Source organism: Mirounga angustirostris, unplaced genomic scaffold (assembly GCF_029215605.1).
Source record: "Mirounga angustirostris isolate CCGP_5_RB_7025 unplaced genomic scaffold, mMirAng1.0.hap1 SCAF_5, whole genome shotgun sequence".
Taxonomy (NCBI): Eukaryota; Metazoa; Chordata; class Mammalia; order Carnivora; family Phocidae; genus Mirounga; species Mirounga angustirostris.
In genome coordinates this window covers 126,927,527-126,951,928 of record NW_026991713.1, presented here as the reverse complement: position 1 = coordinate 126,951,928, position 24,402 = coordinate 126,927,527, and the positions used below count along the sequence as shown (strand labels likewise).

At 48.1% G+C, this 24,402-nt stretch overlaps 1 protein-coding gene across 11 annotated transcripts in view; it reads right to left on the bottom strand.

Annotated features, from left to right (window-relative positions):
* FRMD4A (FERM domain containing 4A) overlaps positions 1–24,402 on the bottom strand; it is a 332,058-nt gene that overhangs the window by 35,193 nt on the left and 272,463 nt on the right. For all 11 annotated transcript variants that reach the window (XR_010411703.1, XM_064592040.1, XM_045874389.3 and 8 more), the window contains 2 exons: positions 19,287–19,428; positions 3,921–4,054 (listed from right to left, as the gene is read on the bottom strand). Coding sequence is in view for 10 of the 11 variants with exons in the window: in XM_064592040.1 (XP_064448110.1) it covers positions 3,921–4,054; positions 19,287–19,428 (276 nt within the window). In the remaining variant the exon portion in view is untranslated. The remainder of the gene's footprint in view (positions 1–3,920; positions 4,055–19,286; positions 19,429–24,402) is intronic.

Below are 24,402 nucleotides of genomic sequence, written 5' to 3'. Positions count from 1 at the left end.
AGGGGCCGGAGGCATGTGGGAAAGCCACGAGCAAAGCCCAGCCCTGGGTTTCCAGGCCCCAGGCAATGCCTACGGGGCCGCTCCGACACGGAAGAGGTCCCTGTCCGTCCGCACAAATACCTTCTGTGCCGGGCAGCCCAGGGCAAGTGTGCAGTGGGTGAGGAAGCCCCAAACACCGGACTCTAGGTGTTCACTCACCTTCTGATAGGAGGAGGGATCTGGCCTTTCCCCACTGCTGTGTGTGGGCACTGGGATGGGTCCATACACTGCGTGTGTGTGTGTGTGTGCACAAGTGTGCACCAGGCTGTGTATGTGTATGCACCGGTGTGTGTGTGCATGCACTGGGTGTGAGATGGGTGTATGTGTGTGCACTGGGGTGGGTCCATACACTGCGTGTGTGTGTGCGTGCACAAGTGTGCACCAGGCTGTGTATGTGTATGCACTGTTGTGTGTGTGCATGCACTGAGTGTGAGATGGGTGTGTGTGCGCACTGGGGTGGGTCCATACACTGCGCGTGTGTGTGCGTGCACAAGTGTGCACCAGGCTGTGTATGTGTATGCACTGGTGTGTGTGTGCATGCACTGGGTGTGAGATGGGTGTATGTGTGCGCACTGGGATGGGTCCATACACTGCGTGTGTGTGTGCGTGCACAAGTGTGCACCAGGCTGTGTATGTGTATGCACCGGCGTGTGCGTGCATGCACTGGGTGTGAGATGGGTGTATGTGTGCGCACTGGGGTGGGTCCATACACTGCGTGTGTGTGTGCGTGCACAAGTGCACCAGGCTGTGTATGTGTATGCACCGGCGTGTGCGTGCATGCACTGGGTGTGAGATGGGTGTATGTGTGTGCACTGGGATGGGTCCATACACTGCCTGTGTGTGTGCGTGCACAAGTGTGCACCAGGCTGTGTATGTGTATGCACTGTTGTGTGTGTGTGCATGCACTGAGTGTGAGATGGGTGTGTGTGTGCACTGGGGTGGGTCCATACACTGCATGTGTGTGTGCGTGCACAAGTGTGCACCAGGCTGTGTATGTGTATGCACTGGTGTGTGCGTGCATGCACTGGGTGTGAGATGGGTGTATGTGTGTGCACTGGGATGGGTCCATACACTGCGTGTGTGTGCGTGCACAAGTGTGCACCAGGCTGTGTATGTGTATGCACTGTTGTGTGTGTGTGCATGCACTGAGTGTGAGATGGGTGTGTGTGCGCACTGGGGTGGGTCCATACACTGCGTGTGTGTGTGCGTTCACAAGTGTGCACCAGGCTGTGTATGTGTATGCACCGGTGTGTGCGTGCATGCACTGGGTGTGAGATGGGTGTATGTGTGTGCACTGGGATGGGTCCATACACTGCGTGTGTGCATGCACAAGTGTGCACCAGGCTGTGTATGTGTATGCACTGGTGTGTGCGTGCATGCACTGGGTGTGAGATGGGTGTATGTGTGTGCACTGGGGTGGGTGTATTAGTAGGGTATCTGTGCACTGAGGTGTGTATAAGTGCAATAGGTTGTGTGTACTGGGATATATGTGTACATACACTGGGCAATGTGTGTATATGTGTGTGCGGTGTGTGTGTGTGAGACTAGGTTGTATGTGTGGGTGCTGGTGTGTGCATGCACTGGGGTGTGCATATGTGCATGTGCGTGTGTGTGTGTGAGAGAGAGAGAGAGAGAGAGAGCAACTGGCATGCACAAACACACCCACCGCTCACTCTCCTGAGCCTCTCTTGTTGTGTGTTCAGGCCACCAGGAAATGAACTCTTGGGCTTTTCACTCCCTAGTGTAAGCATTTCAGAACATAATGGCCAACTATTGAGTATGAAATGCTCTGCAGTTTTCTTCCCTGTTCTTTAAAAAAATGTGGTTCAAATGTCTCCAGAGTAGTTATGTGTTTATTCTGCAACATTTTTATCTACTCCCCTAGAAGCCGGTCTATAAATAACACAACACACTGAGGATTTTATATTGTTAGGACTTTTCCTTTCTACTTTGAGACTTACAAAAAGGAGGGGAACACTAACACAACCATTGATTTATAACTCTAAAGTGTCTGTGGTTTTGAAACCGACTGCTTTAAAAACACAAGGCTCCTAATTTTCCACCATCCGCTGGAAGGTCCTGGAGTCAAGCCCTTGACTCTCCATATTTAATCTGATTTCACATGTAAGAGGCGCAGGGGAAGGAGCACTCTCACGCGCTCTTGCCTTGCGGAGGGGCTTGGCCTGCTCCCTTCTGTTCTGATACTGCTTACATCCAGCCACATGCTCAGCTCACTCCCCAGCGGACAAACAGCGCTTCTCGCTTCTCAATACCAAGCTGAGGATGCATGGTGTGACCCAGAGAAAGAACGCAACACTTACTGAGAAAGTTATCCCGCCCCTTCACTCCGGGGGGGGGGGGGGGGGGCGTCGGGAGCTGGGCTGAGCAAGCACAGAAGCCGTCTGCCCCCAGGGCCCCTTACCCCAGAGAGGCGCCTCCTTCCACTCAAGTTCTGTTTTCTGGTGTCGACACTCTAAGAAGTGGGAGCTTTGTTTTCCTTATTTTGCTTTTATTTCAAGAGAGACAGGGAGGCCTTTATAATGCATGCTAACCCTGCCTTGACATGTTTCTCCAATTTTCTGATGCGGATTCCCTGCTGGGTTTAGGGACGTTTCCTTTATTAAAAACAAAACAAGGCTTTACAAATTATTAAATGCAGACACCCAAGCCCATATTTTTTCAATGCTTTCAGCATATTCCCTATGAAAAGGTGACTAATATTGAGAGTACCTCAGAGCACATCCCATCCCCTGGCCAGGCCAGCTGCTTTCCAAAGCTTTGCAGTGGAATGGATTGGTGCTCAAGTGGGTCTGCTTTGTGCGGGCTCCGGTTTAAATCAACCCAGAGCCTAATTAAGCCAAGTTGAAATGTAATGCAATCTAATTCTATAGCCCCTTGTTTCATTCTTCGGGGGCAAGGCCCTGGGATTTGGCGGGAGGGGATTACACTCTTCAACTCCGCTCAGGAACCTCTTTTCCTTCCCATTCTGAACTGTTGACCTGCAGAGCTCTTTGTAACGTTATGCAGAGCATAGCTGCTCTCCCAAGGGCCCCCACCCCATCGTATCCGTGTGCAAGCACATGCTCATGCGTGTGCGTACACCCCCCCCAGTCACCTGTGTTGCATTAACAAATCAACTTTTCAAACATGCTAACAGTCACGGAATGAACAGAAGATAGAAGTGGATGTTCCAGCACATACAGACAGTGGCGGGCCACAGCATCTAAATCCCAAGGCAACACGAGACCAGTGTATACATGGGCTGGCTGGAGGAAGCCTTGCTTTGCGTAAAATTTAAAAATATCACTAGGCTGAGACTTCATTTAAAAAAAAAAAGCGAAGCACCAGATCATGAGTTTTAAAGGGGATTATATATCAAGCAAAATCTTGGTTTCCTTGTTGATCTCCACTGAGGCTTCTCCAGAGGATTTCCAAAGACCAATCCATGTGAAATATCCTCAAGATGCCCTCAAGAGAAGCAAAAGCCACCATGACAATAAACTCGGGCACAAATTTTAGGAAGATGGTGACAAGCCAGTATGTCCGAGGAGGTAACATTACAGGAGGAGACGCTTCATAAACTATGGTGCACCGCGCACATGGAAGGGACCACCATTACACTTGTCATTTGGTCTCCAGTGGGGCCGCACCAAGGATTCGGGCAGAGCCGCTCCACCTGCTGTTCCCGTGTTTCATGAAGGTCCACCCCTATGTTAATGACAGGGCCATGGGACGGGTTGGGAGTCCCACATTCGTGCTTCAGGAGCCATCCTGCCTCTCGCTGATGTGCTCTGTGCGATCCCCACCTTTGCTCTTTATAACTATGTGAAGACAGAGGAACACACACACACACACACACACACGAAATGTGAACTGCTTACAGCTTCTCGAAGACAGAGTTTCTTCAGTTCCTCCAGCCGTTGGCGGAGCGTTTCCTCCAGTGCTTCCTGCCTGGATTTCAAGGCGGCCAGCATGTCTTTCTTGGCCGACTGAGAGCTATCGGATTCCTGAGAACCTGTCAATAAACAGTGGGGTTACTTGAGCAGCGGACGGGGGACGGACACACATCCAGAGGTGGCACCGACCCAGGAGTCAGGGGAGGGGACACAAAGCAAGGTGCTGCAGAGTCCCAGGTGTGAGGAGCGCATTCTTGGCACTTAGTGGAATTTATAGCTACTCAGAGGACTGGCAGGAAAATTGACATGCCTGAAAAAGAAGTTTCTCTTTCCTGATTATCTGAAGATATGTAGCATACCTGTTTGACTTTTTTTTAAAGATTATTTATTTATTTATTTATTTGAGAGAGAGAAACAACATGAGAGGGGATAGGGTCAGAGGGAGAAGCAGGCTCCCCGCTGAGCCGGGAGCCTGATGTGGGACTCAATCCCAGGACTCCGGGATCATGACCTGAGCCGAAGGCAGTCGCTTAACCAACTGAGCCACCCAGGTGCCCCCTGTTTGACTTTCACTAGCACATCTTAATAGGCTTTATGCAATGAAGGGGAAAGTTAAAATTCAGGCCAGTAATTTTAATATAAATATAAAAATACAAATAATTTTTTTTCTATTTAAGAATGCTCATTTTTGGCTTAGTTCAAAGATGATGCATGTTTGTCATAAAAATTTTGAGAATGGAGACCTGTATAAAAATAGTCGATAAATAAGTCCCCCAGAGATAACCACTGCTTTGTATTTTCTTTTGATCTTTTTATGTAAGCACATATATTTTTAAAATAAAATTTGATTTTCATTATATATATATATCTTTTTTAACTTAATACTGTATCATGAGCAAATTCCCTCCTGATGAAAGTTATATATTTTACCACTCAGGGGGGAAATATCTGCATGATGATTCAAGCAGCAGACTGCTAGATATGAAATCGTGGTGGAAGGCAAACTGTGAACCAAACGCAAAAGGAAAATATGCTAGAATGCCAACTGGAGGAATTTAAGTTGGATCAAAAGAACGCTTTCGGGGCTGCAGCGTTTGGATCCTGAAGTGGGTTTCCAGCAGTGAAGCTGTTATACACGTTTACCCTGATGGGTTCTGACAAGGCCAATGATGCCCTGGGAAAGGAGAAGCTGATTATTACTTTGCTTCTCATACCCACGGAAGTGGACGGGTGTTACTGGGTGTGCATTCAAGGGGTTCGGATGATGATGCCACTTACAATAGCATCAAAGAACACCAAATACCTAGGGATAAATCTAGAGAAAGATGTTTAAGATCTCTACAGTGAAAACTATAATACCCTGCTGAGAAACATTAAAACACCCTAAAAAAAATAGGTATACCATGGTCATGGATAGGAAGCTTGATGCTGTAGAGGTATCCATTCTCCAGGCATTAAACAAGAGAATTGTTGCAATTCCAGGAAAAATTCCAGTGGGATTTTTTTGGGAGAGGCAGGTAGGAACTGTATTTCCATATGAAACCTTTTGGGACAAGTCAGTGATCAGATGACAGACTTGAGAACAATGCGGTCAGAATTGCCACACTCAAATGTTCTGTCTCTTCCAATGGTGAAGAAAGCATCCTAGAATCCTCAGATAGGCTAGAAAGGTCTTCTATGCCTTTGCATCAAAAAGCTCTGCTATACTCAAATCATCCCCCTAAATACACTATTCTTCTTAGTCTTTGAGCAGTCTCTTACCACGCAACTAGCTTCCTAGAATCCTAATAATAAGTCTCAACGGCTCCATACATTTTGACTCCAACTTGGGCTTTTTACTTTTTCTCCCCCAGACCATCTTAGCTGGAAATAGAGAATATCTATCACTGCAGGAATGTATCATCTTTATGCCTTCACAGTAGCTAATAAATATTACCTTGAATAAACACACACATAAATGTCATCAGTCATACTCTTGGATGATATGATTAAGCTGTAGCTCATCTTGGTAAAGAAATCTAGTACCTGTGAGTACCTATAAGTTATAGAGCCTGCATTCCAAACTTTTATTAATTTTTGTAGCTCTTCCCTGGATTTTATCATGCTTAGTTGCAGGACTCCCAACTTCAGTAGCAAACCCGAACAAAAGCTTGAATGTTACTAAGGCTCCTGTGACCTCATGGTTGTCAGACATGAAGCCCGCATGCAACACATCAATGGACAATACTGCAGGCCCCCCTCCTGATATGGCTCAGATTTCCTACCTCTGTAAGTCAATTACCCTGTACCTATCAGTCCTCAACCATCTCTAGTTTACACCCATCCAAGGTCCCACAGCTCAATCACTGTGCATCTTAATTTGGTTCTCTGAGCCACAGTCACCAATCAAAATAGCAGACACAGAAACACTTAATGGGGTTGTCTCTGTTCCACCATCTAAAGCATTAATAACAATGTGACATAATGTGAGGAAGAAGTCAGACTTTAGGTCTAAAAAACAGGACTGGAGAAAACTGGACCCAAGAAGATTAAAGGATTTCTAGCTCAAGTGAAAATTTCATTGCTTTCCCTTTCACCCCTGCCTAACCTCTCAATAGGAAATGATGATCTGTTAAGTCTAAGGATTCACTATGTTCAAGAATGGCAGAAATCACAAGAACATTCAACTCCAGGAGGCAAAGCACAACATTTTCGGATGATCTGGTCTCTAAACTTTGGTGTTGAATTACAGGGCTCATTAGTGCTACTTAAATTATTATTATTTATAATAATTAGTCTAAATACCAAACCCACATAAGACAGAGTAGATGGCTCAAGAGGCCCTTTCTGTATCTGAAACCATGAATACTGGCTGGCTCTGGTTCATACCTTTATTCTGGAAATTGCCTCATAAGGAATGTAGTGCTAGGTACCAAGTTAAATTTTACCAAGTAACTGAGCTGGCCTGGCCATGCAGATGTTTTTTTAGTGGTCACTGGATGGTGAGCAGAGGTCAAACAGACCTGGGTTTTTTTTTGTTTTTTTTTTTTAAAGATTTTATTTATTTATTTGAGAGAGAGAATGAGAGACAGAGAGCACGAGAGGGAAGAGGATCAGAGGGAGAAGCAGACCCCCGGCCGAGCAGGGAGCCCGATGTGGGACTCAATCCCGGGAGTCCAGGATCACGACCTGAGCTGAAGGCAGTCGCTTAACCAACTGAGCCACCCAGGCGCACCCCCCCCCTTTTTTTTTAAAGATTTTATTTATTTATTTGCAAACAGACCTGGTTTTGATGCACTCTACACCACTCACTAGTTGTGTGACCTTGGGCACATGACCTGCCCTCCTTAATCTGGTCCTAAAGACTAAATGAGATAATGCACATACAACACTTATCACAGTGCCTGGAACAGATCAGTCCTCAGATCCAGGGTAGATTTAATAGGAGTGAAACACACAGACAGCAGAATTAGAAAGAAAGAAACCATTGCTACCCCTCCTTGTTGCTGAAGAAAAGACCTCACTATGCAATTCTGCACACAAAGGCAGTATTTTCAAACTCTTTCTTGAATGCCTGAGTTTGCAGTTAGGCTTTTGGAGCTGCTGTACATGAGGGTGGGAACAGGGTCATGGAGATTCAGGGATTCAGGGGCCCCCCTCCATGCTCCTCAAGCTAGCGCAGCTCTGCATTCACCTGTTTATGCATTTGAAACACTGCATTTGAAAAGAGGTTCCCAGTGCCTTTGTTTCTTAAAAGGAAATCCAGGGCACTGGGGGGAAGGGTTCTGAGCCTGGGGGCCTGTTCCCTGCAACCAGGCAAACATGGCGACCACAAGAAGAGGTGACTGAGTGTGATGCCCAGGCAGCTTCCTATTGCCTCCCTGGGTGCCCTCAGGCATCCCTGGACCATCATGGCGGACACATACAAGGGAGGCCAGCAAGCGGGCCTGGAATCAGGAGGCACTGATTCACTGCTACTCTCAACTAACCAAGAGGGACTCCAGGAAGAAACCCAATCAGGGAAGGGCCTCAGGTCAATAGGAATCTCACAAGCTAAAAATGTGTGAATAAGAAATGATGCAGGATGGAGAAATCATTCCCCATCAGCACCTGGACTTGGTGAAAAGTACAGAAGTTCTCTATTGCTCTGGTTTATCCATTTCTGGTTATTTGAACACGTGTGTGCCTTGGCACACACAAGACCACTCTGAGGTTGTAAGTTTCGCCTCTGGGAAATCAAAAAAGATGTCAACCTGCTTCCTTTGAGAAGAGCAGTGATGGACAGGGAAGGGCCCTGGGGTTCCATCATATATCTGCTATTGATTGGTGTAAGCCCCTCCTTTGGTCACTGAACTCTTGGAGCCATGATGTCCCCATTCAGAAAATGACCAATTAACCAACCTCCAAGATGCTCCCGAACTTGGAGACTGTATTGCTTAATAAGCAGCTTACGTAGGTAGCTCCCTCTTGGCTCCAGCAGTCCTTGCTGCAAATGTTACAATTGTTACATAACCGTGTCAATTTCCCTCTTCTTTACCATTCTTGTTTCCAGAAAAGACAAGCACCCTGCCAACTTCTGGTCCTACCCCCAGTTACTGGGAGAGTTTGCCTGGAACTGGAAGGGAATGTCTAATTATCAAGCAGGGCTGAAAGGATTTACCCCTCCATCTCATCAACAGACCAAAGCACATGGGTCTAAGTTTGGATGCTAAAAAAGAGGTTAATCTGAGCTGTCTTTGGGATTAATGAAGCAGGAAGACGGATGGAACCTCTCCGCTGCAGACAGAGGAGTAAGACTGCAAAACAGTAGCCAAGTGCTACTTGGAAAGAGCTGTCCACACGTGACGGATTCGTGCAGGAGCCAAAGAGAAAACAGAAGTGATGTGAGCATTTTTGAAAGATATAATTGTTGTTCAAAGTTTTAAAGCAGCACCCCATTTACAGAAGGAGTGAAGTGAATATTCTTTGGAAAACACACAGGCCCAGAACCTCCCGAGGCAGAAGTCTCCAAGCCAGTGAGTGGTTTGGAGTCCGCAGGTCTGGGCTTGTGTCCCAGCTCCGCGATGCGCTAGCTGCAGGGACTTGGCAACAGGGCCCCACCTCCCTCAGCCTCGGATTCCTCCCCCTACAGTACAAGAATGAACCCAGGACTTCTTCAGAAGTTGGGGAGATGATGCCACAGAGATGCCCAAAGAGAGAGCCTAGTAAGTACCACGTGGGCATCGGTAGTTTTTGTATTAAATGGTGTGTCTGGCCTTTAGGGGGAGTTGGCACCCCAATTCCAGGGAGCCCCGTAATGTAAAAAGACGCATTAGTGGGCAGGCAAGATGCACGGCAGGCTGGTGGAAGGCACTGACCACGTGCATGCAAAGCTGCCTGCCAGGAAGAGGTGGGAGATGAGCAATACCACCTGAATGAAAGAGGGAACAGCATACAGGAGGGACCCATCACCTGGGGGCCAACGAGGTAATTCACCTGGAGAGCTGATGGTCCCCTCCAGGCCGAGCAGCTAAGGTGCCCCCCGGGTTTCTCACTGCCAGGAAGCAGCGCGTCACATTAGCGCTCTAGGAAACCTTCCCGGTTATTGCTCAGTAACCACCTGTTTCCATGACACCAGGTTGAAAATACCATCTTGGGGTTTTGGCGATTTTATTATTATGTTTCAATCTGAACCCAAAGAATTTTCTAGAAATAGGTCACTAATAATTTAGCAATTAAATTTAGGAGGGGGGGAAGAGGAAAAAAAACCTGACCTCAAAGAAGACAATTCCTATCCATCCAGCCACAGCCAGAGAGTTTTTGACCGATGTGCTCAACGGTCCGAAAAAGTCGCTTTCAGTGCCTATCTGGACATCTTCTGAGAGAACTACTGATCCTATGGTATGGACGCTGTGGAGGCTACTGGCAGAGATGTGGTGAAAACCTGCTTGGCTACCTCCAAGAAAAAGCCTCCATGATTTTCTTACTTCCCAGCTGGGGAACTCCAGACTTCAGCCTGTGGGCAGCCGGTTGCCGGGAGCAGGATGTGGGTGGGTGGGTGGGTTGGGGGGCGGACAGCAGCTCCCCTCCAGCTGGCAAACAGATGGAAGGATATCCTCATTCAGCTGTGATGGAGAATTTGCTCCAGTCTTTCCAAAGACCCTCGGCTACTCAGCACCGGATATGAACACGCATCCTATGAAGAGCACGTTGTCAGGAACTGTGGCTCATCTGTTTTTACACAGATGCAATACTGGTGACTAGCCCGCTGATCTCAGAAGACAGAAGGGGTGCTTTCCTCTTTGAAAAGAGGGGAAATTTGAAACAAACTACCCCAAAGAAGAAAGAAATCTGTTGTCCTGAAAGTAAGGGAAGGAAATGACTATCTGTTTCAGCCTTCGGGGGCGGGGGGTGGAAAGAAGAGGAAGAAGAAGAAGAAGAAGCATATTCCCAGCAGATCTGTAAAAGCTGTAAGGAAAAGTTTTGGCAGACACCTCAGGAATAAATATGAGCGAAAGGTTTGAACACTTCCTTAGGATGAAGAGATATTTATTTCCCTTACAAATCCTCAATGATGAGTTCCTTACATAAAAGATGTCCTAAGAGACCCTGCGAAATAAGGTCACATTGCTGATTTTGAGATAAATGTATGATCTCTGGAGACCGTCTCCGAGAATTAAATGTGATTTTTAACATGAAAAAAACGCGTGCTTGGACGACTCCTCATCAGGCTCAGAAATTATAAAAATAAAATAGTTCACTTCAAAGAGTAGTGAAGTGAAAGCTCTGTGGAAAAGCGGCACCTCTGACAGAAACTAGGCATTTCTGGAACAGCCTTACTGTGTGGTTGTTTCCTTGCCCAGCGGCACTTTCGCCCATGGGTGAAGTGGACAAATATAGTTGGGGGGAAAGGGACTGAACAGTTGCTTATAAAGATTTGCAGCAGAATCTAGTAAAAATATACTAAGAATGATCTCTAGCTGAAACTACTGTTTATGAGTAACTCGTATGATTTCCCTTTCCTATATTGTGGAAGGAGGGGGCTTACCTTTCTAGCTCCCAGACTCTGTTAGTTCCCTTGCAACATCAGGAGGGCTGGCCAAATGGGAACAGAGCCGTGCCTAGCAGAGGTCACAGTGATACTTATTTTTCAAAGTTTAAAATCTCACCGTTGGAGAGGAGTTCACTGAGGTTATCCATGGTTACTCTGTTCTGGTTCTCTTCATCAGGCAGAGCTATTCCTTTAGCACCAACACCCAAGGGCAGAAGTGTATCACTATAAATGACTTAATTAGGCTCCCCCCACCCACCCAATATGCGATCAGAAAGGGAAACCGTTCTCCCTTCTTCTCAGTCTCGATGCTGACCCATCCTACTCCAGCAAGCCCAGAAATATCCATTCCACAGAAGGGGAGCTCTCAGCCCTCCCTGGTCACGCAGTCCAGCAGGAACACGGCCTGCCAGAGCCTGCAGGGCTGTGTCCGCCTGCAGAGCACTGAGGTTATGAGCAAAGTTAAAGCCCCTGGAATCCTGCTCACCCCTAGACCCAAAAGCAGAGGGGGCAGGGAGCTGGTAATAGAGACCTTTAAGAGGCTGGAGAGAGACACAGGGAGAGGAGAGAGTGAGGGCAAGAAAGAAAGGAAGAAGACCCCAAAATCCAAATAAACCAAAAAACAATGTGATTTGTGGCAGCGCGAAGCAGTGAGTTCTGAGCTGAATATAGCCGTGACCGTAAAGTTGGCTGATGCCGATCAGATCACCTCTCAGTAGGGAGCGAGGTCAGATTCTGGCATCCTCATTGTTATATTAGTTATTAATAAACTTCCTAACAATGGAAGGAAGTGCCAGCCCTCAGAGAAGGGGAATGTGTGAAAGGGTGAGTAATGAACGCGGACAGATCCCAGGCGGCGTGAGGGCCCAGGTCGGCACATGTTTCCCCCAGAACGGAAAGTGTCGGGGCTGGGGCACGATCACACACCACGGGGGTGGGGTGGGGTGGGGTGTGTGTGTGTGTGTGTGTGTGTGTGTGTTTTAAACCAAAGATCCTTCGCCACATTCTTCGCAATCCTGATCACGATGATGACTCAACTGCCATCTCGTTAATCACACAGCCTATTTATAGACACAACACGGCCCTTTGTTTTATAGCAAATGGGTGGCTGGGGCCAGCAGCAGTCGCATGGTTTCATCCCTTTTAGAGAGGACACACAGTACCATGTATTTATTTATTTTTTGGTCTGGGAGGCTCCTGCGACAAGCCACAGGGGCCTCAGAACACTGTTGTTTCCCAAGTAAGTTTCCACCATTTTCTTTAAATAGGCGGAGAGCAAAACCACGTCTCGCTTGGCCCCCTGTGCTCCCACGGGCCTCAGCCCTGCTCCACGATCGCGAAGCCTTAGAACAATGCTCAGGACAGCCCTACGCTGCCTCCCGCTTTCACACAAGCTATGGAGAGGCCGTGCACGGCCAGCTACCAGGACAAGCGCCCTTGCTGGTTTGGTTTTTGTTTTGTTACTACATTTTTTTCTCCTCTCCCACCTTTTTTTTGAGATTTCAAGAGATGGGGGAAGGGAAGAGAGGTGCAAACCCGTGGAAGTCCCACAAAAAAAGATTTCGGATGCTTTTTTTTTTTTTTTGAACTTGGAGAACATCATCACTGAATGGTTTGAATTCATAGCTGTCCTCTCTGCCTCTGTCTGAACTTCCACAAATTTGTTACCTGAAGCACAGACGAGCCAGAGCCACGAGAAGGGTGTGGACAAATTGGGAGGAACCGGGCAGGCTCTCCCGGGGTGGAGTGGAGAGAGGGCCCTGCTGCCTGCCCCTGCAGCAGTCAGTGGGTTCAAGGGGCACCCAGCCAGGCAGAGCTTGTGAGGAGGCCCACACAGCATCAGGTGTGTGGCTCTGTTGGCCTGCCTTGGCACCTGAGCTGCCTCGGCGTCCCTTCTTCCAGGGGACTCTGGGAAGACTGCACCATCTCTCAGCTGATGTGTTCTGGGCACAAGGGTCCTCACATCCTTTCAAGCCTGACCACCAGGCCCCTCTACAGATGGATTCGCGATACGGGTTCCATAGCCTTCTTGTGGTCTGAATCACATTCAGTGCCTTTTAGTCCAACACCGGTCTTGCATCTTGGGCTCAAACATCTCACCGCCTCTCAGGGTGTCTACTAGGACAGAGGCCTACGGGTCTGACATGGGAGGGCCCTATGCATCACCATCGAAGAATTTAGGGGGCCTAGCCCTAAGCCTCAATAAATGGTTTCAACTATGTGGACCCTTACTTTCTGAAATGCCAGCCCCTGGCTCAGGGCATTAGTGAGTTTAGACTTCTGACTTCTTTCATACGTAGCAATGACCTTGCTTTGTTTCTCTAGCAACTCATACCTCAGATGCCAAGTACAGGACATCAGTAATTTTAAAGGTATTTACATGCCCTTAGTTAAATAGGAAAATCACCTTCATCATTACTAAGAGCTTGGAAATATTTTATCTCTGTTAACATCAATAAACAGTATGAAGCACTCTGAAGAGAGGGACTCTAACTTTGTAAAATATTGTGTATAGTACCAGGCAAGATCTGGGAGCTAGGAAAAGGGTTCACACCACAGTGATATTACATTGTCGTTACATGGCTCAGCCACACCACAATCCGGGGATAGACCAGGGTGAAAAAGTAGATGGAAGACAGCACGGATGCACACTACTTGCAAAAGGAGCCTGATCTGACAAGATGAACTTTTCAAGGTCTGATGCCAGTCTACACGGTGATACGGGACAATCCGAGGGAGAGTATCGGTGGTGGGTATCTGAGTTCTAGGCAAGGCCCAAGATGCCTTACACTTCAGGAACACAGAAGGTCCTTGAAATGCAGCACGTGCAGGATTCTTACTACTAGTCTTCCAATTCTGACTTCAATAACCCTATACCATGGACATTGGTTTTGGCAATGATTTTTTGGATTTGACACCAAAATCAAAGGCACCTAAAGTAAAAATGAACAAGCGGAACAACATCAAACTAAAAGCTTCTGCACGGTAAAGGAAACCGTCAACAGAACAAAAAGGCAGCCTACTGAATGGTGGAAGAGATTTGCAAACCATATATCTGATTAAGGAGTTAGTATCCAAAATATATAAAGAACTCATACAACTCAATAGCAAAAAACCAAACAGTCCAATTAAAAAATGGGCAGAGGATCTTACTAGATGTTTTTCCGAAGACATGCAAATGGCCAATAGACACGAAAAGCTGTTCAACATCACTCGTCATCAGGGACGTGCAAATCAAAACCACTAGAAGATATCACCTCACACCTGTCACAATGGCTAGAATCAAAACGAGAAGAAATAACAAGTTTTGGCAAAGATGTAGAGAAGAAGGAACCCCCGTGCACTGTTGGTGGGAATGCAAACTGGTGCAGCCACTGTAGAAACAGTATGGAGGTTCCTCAAAAAAATTAAGAACAAAACTGCTATATGATCTAGCATTCCACTTCTGGGTATTCATCCGGAGAGAATGAAAACACGAATTCAAAAAGATACACGTACCCCTCCGTTCACTGCAGCATTATTTATAACAGCCAAGGTATGGAGACACCTCACCAATGAATGGATGAAAAAGATGTAGCATATACATGTAATGGAGTATTATTCAGCCATGAAAAAAGATGAAATCTTGCTGTTTGGGACAACACAGATGGACCCTGAGGGCATTGTGTTAAGTGAAGTAAGTCAGGTGGAGAGAAACAAATACCGTATGTATAATCTCACTTACATGTGGAACTTAAAAAACACAAACCCAAAAAACTGAAGCTCATAGATACACAGAACAGATTGGTGGCTGCCAGAGACAGGGGTTGGGGGAGATAGGTGAAGGGGTTCAAAAGGTACTATTTTCCAGTTACAAATAAGTCATGGAAATGTGATGTTAAAAAACATTTTTTAAATCATGTTTGGAGTATCTACTGGATGTCAGGCACTGGCCTATAAGCAGAAAAAAGAATTTTCTTTTTTCTTCTTTTAAGTAGGCTTCATGCCCAAAGCTGAGCCCAACAAAGGGCTCGAACTCATGACCCTGAGATCAGGACCTGAGCTGAGTCCAAGAGTCAGATGCTCAACTGACTGAGCCACACAGGCACCCCTGAAAAAGGGATTTTAAAATGAGAATTCACTTCTCAAAATATTTTTAAGGAATATTTATTAGACACTTTTTTTGTCTTTCCTTCTCTCTTGCTCTCTCTTTTTTTCTTTCTTTCTTAACATAAGGCAGTAGGTGAAGGAGAGAGACCATGTGACCAAATAGGATACGGAATTAGATGCATCGTATTTTCTAAATGAAAAGCAGAACATGGGGTCTGGCAAGTGTAATAAAAAGAGTGTTTAAAATCAGGGCTTTCCTGGAAGAGTAATGCCTCATCCATCTGTGGGAGTGCATCACTAAGGAATGCTCAAGAAACAGGCAAGAGGACGCCAAAGGACAAAAAAGAACGGAGTGGGACACCAGCCAGCTGTGGAGCCATTCAAGCCAGCTAGACGTCCTCACTGTGGGGGACAGGAAACCCTCCCTTCCAGGTGGGGCTGCAGAGGGCGTGCCCCAGGTGAGGGCAGAAGACAGACAGCCAGCGATCAGCAGCTGCAGGGGGAGTGACGACCAGATCTGTGGACACTTGAAATTCCCTTTGTTAACTGATGGCCTCTATTCTTTCCTGTTTGGGATCTCTCCCCGCATGGTCTTCCTAAGTCACTGGAGGGAGGCCTCCCCACGGACCCTCAGCCTTAGCCTCACGCTCTGGCTGGCAGGACTGGGCAGGGTTTGAGGCGCTACCTGGTTTGGTCATGGGGCATGGCTCATACTTTCTGGGCTTCTCATCTCCTGGGGCTTTCCTCTCGCACAGTGGTACAGCATAGAGTGGACAAGGAAAGAACCCAGGGGGTCAGGGGCCACGGATGTTGCCCCTCTGAAAGTGGGGAAGGAAAGGTCTTTAGCTGCCTCCAGCAACTCCCAGACAGCTCAGCCTGGGGCCCCTGAAGCGAAGTTATCACCCATTTGAAAATCACTTTAATATCTTGGTATAAAGATGCCTTATTTGATGTTATTCTATTATTCTGTTCTATCAGGCTGGCAGCAGTCACACAGATGCACTGCTTTCTAATCTTGAAGATGCCTAGATCTCACTTGCTGATGACTGAGTGATGTCCGTTCTAGGTCAGGAGGTTTGGGGTTCCCATGCACAACCGGGTCCGTGGCTCTGTTAGGTTACTGGCATGGTGGCCCCAGAGGCTGACAGATAGGAGTGGCCAGAGGAGACAACCCAAGACACAGGTCTGGAAGACACTGAGCAACCCTGTCACCTCAGGCTTTTATCTCTTCCTCAGCGGGAAGAGTGGCTCAAGGTGTGGTCCCCAGACCAGCTGCATCAGCATCTCTTAGGAACTTGTTACAAATGCTAATTCTCAGGCTCATCCCCAGACCCGGAGAGTTAGACACCCTGGAGCTGGAGCTCAACTCGGCGTTTGAACTGCCCTCCAAGTGATTCTGATGCGCCTAGAAGTTTGAGAAGCCCTGGGCTGCAAGAATCCATTCTCCTTTGGGATAGAACCCAGAACTCCCTTGGGAAAGTACCCAGATTCCCAAATGGATATGAAACCACAGCAGGGATGGACACCTCGCTGAGCCTGAAGGATGAGCTGGGCTCATGTGTGGCTGAAGGAGGAGAACTGTTGGCAGGTAAATCCAGACTCAAATCTCAGACCCTGGGCTTTAACAAGGGTTAGAAGTGTCTAGACTACAAACACAGGGGTCGGTGCTGGCTCTGCCCTCTGCCACTCAGCAAGGGGTTGAGAGTGGCTGTAGTTTGAGGCAGGGGTCTGGGGCTTTGTAGGACATCCTCTTCAAGACAGCAACATTCTCTACAACTTTCACTGTAAACCTCAAGGTCTCAGAAATAATGATCATTTGGTTCGCTGTGCTAATGAAAACATTCTGAAGAATCTGAGGCAGGGAGGGGTTTATGGTAAACTCTAGGGTGACCTGGCAGAGGGAGATCCAAGTTTTGTGGGGCATGAAGCTTATATTGGCGGCTTCACTTAAGGAAAAGAATGCAATTATTACAATAGCCAAGATATGGAAGCAACTTAAGTGTCCACTGATGGGTGAATGGATAAAGATGGTGTATATATACACAATGGAGTATTACTCGGCCACAAAAAAGAATGAGCTCTTGCCATTTATGACAACATGGATGGACTTAGGGGGTCCTATGCTAAATGAAAGAAGTCCGAAAAACAAATACCGTATGATTTCGCTTATATGTGGAAGCTAAAAATCAAAATGAATAAACAAACAAACAGAAACAGATCCAAAAATACAGAGAGCTGGTGGTCGCCAGAGGGGAGGGGGCTGGAGAGAGGGGCGAATTGGGTGGAGGGGAGTGGGAGGTCCAGGCTCCCAATGATGGAATGAGTAAGTCCCAGGGATGCAAGAGACAGCACAGGAAATATAGTCAATGATATGGTATTAGTGTTATAGCGTGACAGACGGGACCTACACTTGCAGGGAGCAGAGCATACCACAGATGATGAATCACTGTGTTGTACGCCTAAAACTCATGTAACGTGTGTCAACTGCACTTCAAGGTAAAAAAGAAAAGAATGCAAAATGTGTCATGTTCACAGAAACACATGGGCCCTCCCAGGGCCTCTGAACGGCCTGCCCGGTGTGGGCCCCTGAGCTGAAGCTCCATTAGCCCCCCAGTAAACGGGCCTCCTGGTCCTGAAGGGGCACAACCTCCCCCTCGTCCTTCCGGTCTATGTTTTCTCCTGGCTCTGACCGCACTCAGCTAGCCTAGGAGCTACCTAGACGCTCAGCCTGTCCCCTCTGTGGGCTCTTCTCCTTCTCCCTCTCTCCCACTGCTGCTGTGTGCAGTCACTAGACGTGGTTCCAGGAAAGACCCCGGGGACTGACGGGATTTTATTGCTATGAAGACATCACTTTCCACTGCTCATGCTTGCTTACTTGTTTGTCTTTGGTGATATTTTCACTTCCATCCTTTTACAACCACGGAAGCACCGGGGAAAAGAAAAACAATGAAAAACTAGGAGAGAAACATAATAGGGAAGGTGCAACAAAGAGGAAGGGCAGTGAGGGGTGGAAGAATCTAGACCAAGCCGATGGAGGCAGGAGGCAAAATCCGGGCAGGCAGGATGCCTCCGTGAATGAAGGCGTGCTGGCTCCCCCGTCAGCAGAGGGTGGAAGAAAGGGCAGCAGAGAAGGCAAGGCTGGGTGTGAAGGTGGGGGGGCCTCCGTGGACCGCATGGGGCGGGGCCTCCGTGGACCGCATGGGGCGGGGCCATCACAGACGGAGGGATGCTCCAACAGGGGTAGAACAAAGGTGACGCTAAGGACGTAATATTCAGAGACAGCTCCTAGAATGCTAGGGCAGGAAGGAATCTTAAAAATAAAAAAAAAGAAGAAGAAGAAGAAGAAGAAAGAGCAAGCACTCTGGAAGATAGGGGAGGGCAAACGAAGACTTTTTGCTTCCCTTTCATGGCTCGGAGGCAAGGGTACACTGTCCCCAGGAACAATCAGCCTTTGATGGTGTGGCCTGGGGAGTGACCTGCATTAGTTATACTTTCTAACATTTCCAAACAATGATCGCCTCCCTCCCTCTTCCTGCGCTCCTCAAACCTCCCCCTCTTCCTGTCACTGCAGCAAATGGCCTCCCTATTCTGGACCTCAGCCTCCTCTGAATCCTCAGAGCTTGTCCGCCCCTCCCGCATCCAATGACAGAATGACGTGCCCGGGGCTCTTAGAAACAAGCTTGGAATCAGAGCCTTGGACTCAGTTGCAAAAGGCGCTTAACTGCTACAGCGCATTCCGTGACCAAGACTCCTTGCCCAAGGCCAAGAGTTTCTGTACCTTTTAAAGTCCTGAAGAGTTCCCCTGCGAATAGGATGCAGTGTTGCTCAGCACCATGAGCCTGCCTTCAGCCCCTCCTTAGTTTAATACTCGTTTAAGGACACACAAGTGAACCAACCCCACCTCGTCCTTGGACTTGACATTCCTGACAGTTGGCCCTCAGCATTCAGAAGGCTCTGGAGGGTGCCTGAGGAGAGGTATGGAGCCAACAGTCCTTCCCACACGGCATGGTTCTGCTGCTTTTTATCTCCCCCCCCCCCCCCTTGGCACTTTTGGCGGTTTTCTCAGATTCCTATTTGGCTCAAAACCTTGTTCTCACAACCGGAGCCAGCTCCTTGTGAGCCTGCCAAGCTGCATCCTCAGCGGCTGCCACTCCTGGACCTTCCCCGCAGCCACTGTGGGGTGGAAGCCACCCTCAGCCACAGCCTCTTCCCCGGCTCCCTGCATGGCGGCTCTCCAAGAAAAGCCCGCTTACCTGACGACAGGAGGCTCCCGCTGCTGCCACTGATGATCTTCCCCTTGCTCCCCATGTTGGCCAACTTGGAGGTCTTCAGCGTGCCCGTCTCGGTCAGGTCAATGGCGATCTCACTCAGGCTTCGTGCGGCATGGATTTTAGACTAGAATGGAAAAGACAGCCGGGTTACAAAGAGGTGTTCGGAGAGAGAACGCTTATCACCCACGGGCTTGGGGTCCTGAGATTTAGCAAATGGACTACTGTCCTGCCTTGCAGCACTTTTAGGTTTATGTTCTCTGGCTCTGTCCCTAATCACCGAAGCTCCCTGCAGGAGGTGTGGCTCTAGAGCGGACATGAGTGATGCATTTTCCAAGCTACTCTACGGGCTCTACCGTGCCGTGCCCAGAGCAGGGACTCTGGCATCAGACGGACCTGGTCGGAGTCCTGGTTTGGGGAAAGTCCCTTGATCTCACGGAGCCTCATTATTCCCAGCTATAAAATGGGGAAAAACACTACCTACCACTGACGGTTCTGTTAGGGTCAAAGGAAGTAAGGCATGTGAAGGGCTCCCCTATGCCATTCCGTCGTACACAGCTCTCAATAAATAGCAGTGATTATATTTTGTTTAAAGGAGGAGGAAAAAAATAATTTTCAGCTTTGTGAATGGCAGAAGTATATGAAACAGATTTATGAAGTCCCAATAGATTCTGAGGGGATTTAAATGCCTTCCAGTGTTAGCCCCGTGGCCATGGAACGTTTAGAGGCTTGGCACGTGATGGTGCTCTAGACATACAAGGAGCATGTCTACATGTGTAGAAGCCGCTGAACAACCGCTCATTCGGATGCTCAGGCCCCACCAATAAGCGCCCGACACCGTGCTCTGCTTCTATTTTGATACCTGTATGCTCCAAAGTCTTCAGATTATAGTTAACGCTCCACTCCGTTTATCCTGCATATTAACTGGCCTGCCCTGGCTAACAGTAACACCGGGCTGGATTAATTAGAGAAGTCCTCTGTTATCACAATCCTATTCCTAAAAGTGTTTGTTTTTCACAAAGCTACCTTTTTTAGTTACTGCCCTCAGTAGATGAAAATGGGTTTGCATTGCCTACACGTGTGTTTGATGTTTGCTTTTTTTTCCCCCCCTTCTTCAGGGAATCAATTTTTGTGATCGTGCTTAAGGCAATAGGCTTTACCCACAGCACGAACTTAATGAAAACCACTGTAAATGCTAGTAGAACTCACACATTTGCTGAGGTTTCTTTCCGTGGCCATTGGCTATAGCCCATACAACGATGGAACTAGGTGATGTCCTAAACTGAGATTTTCAGTCCCTTCATGTGTGTCCGCCCCCACACACCCAAGTCTGTCCCCCACACAGGAGAAGCCGGCAGAGGGCGGATACGGGGGCCACGGCGGGTGGGTAGACGCTGCCCATTCTCTTCCTTACTGACAGTCTCTGCCCAGGTGCCCTGTGCTGTCCAGCAGAGGCTCTCTGAACCCCCATGGCCTTGCCCTTCCTCTGGCCTCCACACTGATGCAGACACTGATGAAGGACTATGTCTTCCAACAGCTGAGCACTTTCCTATTATAAGAGAGTCTAGGATCGAGGAAATATGGAGTGTTTTTGCTTGTTTTGTTCTCTGGGTATGAACAATCATCTCATTGGTCCTTCCTTGACTGATGTCTCCTTTCTGACCTCAACTCTGAATGTCCCTGCACTCAGATCCAGGTCACCTTCCTCAGGTCAGGGCCTCCTTGCTCAGGATATAACCCTGGCCACCAGGGCCCCCCGCAGCACTCTGGCTGGGGGTGGGGGGCAGGGGGGCAGAAGCAAGAAGTGCCTTTTGTTTCGCATGGACAGCGCATGTCCACAGGGCCCATCTGGTTGAGCTTTACCCTCTGAGCAAGCAGAGGGAGCACACCCATTACTTTCTGCAGCACTCCTCTTTACCAACACCCACGCTCGAATAAAAAGAGCTGTCGCTTGCAGCTACTTAATGACTCATAGAGACACAGAACAACTCAGCGTGGTGGGGAGGCACCCATGCTTTGAAGTCAGAAAGATCTGGACTGGAATCTTGGCTCTGGCCAGTTTACCACTGTCTGGCCATGACCTTCAACCTGTCTGATACTCAGATCCCTGCTTGTAAAATGGAGCTCTTAAAACCCAAATGGCAGAGTTGTGATAAAGACTAAATTAGATAATATAATGTTGAGGCCACTGGAATTGAAATAGGAACAGGATCCAAATCAGGGCCTGGAAGTAATTTCCTAAATGAGGTGAGACTGATGGCTCAACCTGGTACTTGGGGGAATCTCATTAATCACACGGAAGACCTGTCTGTCCCTCCCCCACCTCCATTCCTGCCACACATCGGTCTGAGAGGCAAAAACCAAAATATGGAAAAAGGGACCAACAGCTATCCTTCCCAAGGGAGACTAGATTCGTCGAAATTTTAGGAAATTACTAGCTTCTCTCCAAATGGAAATAGGACAATGACCAAAAAGACCCAGTGCAGAGAGCGATGCTAAGAGGAATGAGTACAGACGGGGGGAGATTCTTTTCTCGAAAAGTCGAGTCTTTGGGACAACACAAAAGAGCCTCCAACATTCTGAACATTGTGCTTTGAGGGTCTTGCCCTACTGAGTTTTATTACTGTTATCTCACAAGCAAGGTTGCATTGTCCCCTACCATGCTGTCACTCTGCTTCTGATCTAGATGGAATGAAGAACAGAAGACAGATCAGAAAAAAACCAAAAAAAACAAAAAAAAACAATTAAGAAGGAAAGATGTCTGGACTGGAAGCCAACTTGAGAAGTCCCCACTCTGAGTTCAGAGGATAGGTGTCTAATGTTTACTCTCAACAATTTGAGCTTTCAACTATTTTCCTCCCAAGTCAACAAGACATTCCTTAGCTCTGGGTTCTGGGCTCCAGAGGTTGCTGGGATCCTTGGGGTCAGCAAATATAAGTTACCAGTTGTAACTGGTGCCTGGACAGACTCTCATTCTGCATAAGCCACAGGAAACCAACCAACAGGGGCTCTTTCTGTTGTCTTTGGTGATGGAAGGTGTTGGTGTGTGTATGTATGTGTGTGTGTGTGTGTGTGTGTGTGAGAGAGAGAGAGAGAGAGAGAGAGAGAGAGAGAGAGAGAAACGCTGTTCTTACAGGATTGGCACAAGGATCCTGAAAGAGGAAAATGCCTGAGCGCCAGGGAAGAGCCTGAGACTGCTCGGCCACCCACTCCTGCTGACTCAGCCCACTAGACTGCACTTGTCTCTGGGGCTGATAAGCATCACTTGGGAGGCCTGGGCTTTGCCGAAGCCCTTCAGAGAAAGGAATGGATGGCATGGCCTGGTGCAGCAGGGTGTGGGGCGATGGCCCCTATGCTGGCCAACACCGGCTACTTAGAAATATTTTGCAGCCCGTCCCAGGTCTCTCAGCCGTCACTCACCAGAGGTCATTCTGCCCATCAGAGACGGATCACATCACCCTTGTACAGAGAATGACATTCCAGAAGCGAAAGGTGTCGTAACGTAATTCCTAAGGGGAATTTTATCATCTCTGACTTCATCTGGGAAACTGAGAGAACTTAACCTTTACACAAGTGTTGGCCGGGGAACAGTATGTTGGATTAATGATGATGATAAAAGATAGCACAAGCAATTTCACACACACTGTGTCATCGGGCCAATCAATAATTTCCGTATTTTCTTTCTTGTTCTCTAATCAGGGAAGCAAAGCAGGAGCAACGGAAGACTTGCCCAGGGTCACGGAACTGGAAATGGAGTCCCTGGACTTCCATGTGGGAAAGTTGGTTGCTCACCTGCCACTGTGGGTTGAGGAATGGGTTCCTATGAGAAATGGAAGGGCTCTGGAGCATCCGTGAGCATTCAGAGCTTACTGGGGGAAAGTTCTCCTGCTCCTGGGTGGATGTGTGTTTCCTTCCGTCCCCCAGGGGTCACTGAGAAGGATGGCTGAAATTTCCCTATTGCTGTGGGCACCTGCTTTGGCCTTTTAAAAGACACTTCCTGTTAATAAATGATCTTTGATAATTACTTTTTGAAGTTGACTTGTTGCATCAGAGGACTGACCTGTAAGCCTGGCCAATAAGGCTTCTCCAACTGCAGAGTAAGACCATCTTTGAGAACGGGGAAGAAGGCCCTACTGAATGGCCTCTTGCGTTGCCCAAGAGACCCTCAATGCAAAGAACGAGCATGGGGGTTGGGGATGGGAGGGGTAGATCTCAAACCGCTAATGTACTAACCTAAGGATGAGATACACTTTGTCTCTTCTCCTTTCAAAATTGTGCTGTCAGTGTGTGTGGGGTCTGCCCACAAGAGGAATTGGCAGTGGGGTTCGGGAGGGCTGCCAAGGTCTCTACCCCTTACCACCCCTTACCACCCATTCCCAAACAATGCAGAGGATGGAATCGATGTTTTAAGGTTTGGACCTCCAACTCCCGAGACCCGAGGGCAAAATGCTGACACCCACCTACTGTCTCAATCTAAAGCATGAGGCAAAATGCTTTGGCCCTGTTTCTTTTGATCTAATCGGGCTTCATATCCCTGTGCCAATGTCCATCATCACCAGGAAAGCTGTGGAATGCTCCCACTATGCCTAACAACAACAAAAAATACCCCTCCACTCTGTGCCCATTCACCCCAGAAAATGACCAAAAAAGGGGTCAGGAAGAAGACTTAGCAGAGGAGAAAAACGTGTTACAGAGAAGAAAGTGACAGCTACCCAGGAAGGGCTCGGATTTGAAACTGAATTATGAGTTGAGAGATGGTTTCCTTTTCTCCTATTTTCGTAATATCTTTCTCCTTCCTCCCGCTAGATCCCAGGTTACTCCTTCCACTCCCCTTCCCAAGCCAGGGAAAGAGCAACCCCATCCAGACGGAAAATAAGGCAGAAGAAGAAGCTGTAAGGATCCAAGAGGGCACCAATCTGATGAATCTTGGGTCCAGTAAGCCTAGGGTCCGGCCACCTCCTCGCCTCCCGAGAACCCACATGATGGGACAAAACCTCCCAGGGTCCAACGCCCAGCTCCTTCTATAGCTCTGCAGCCCCTCCTCCCCAAGCCTGCAGGATCCTGGGAAAGGTGCAAGACCCACCCTGATGGCTTGTGGGGG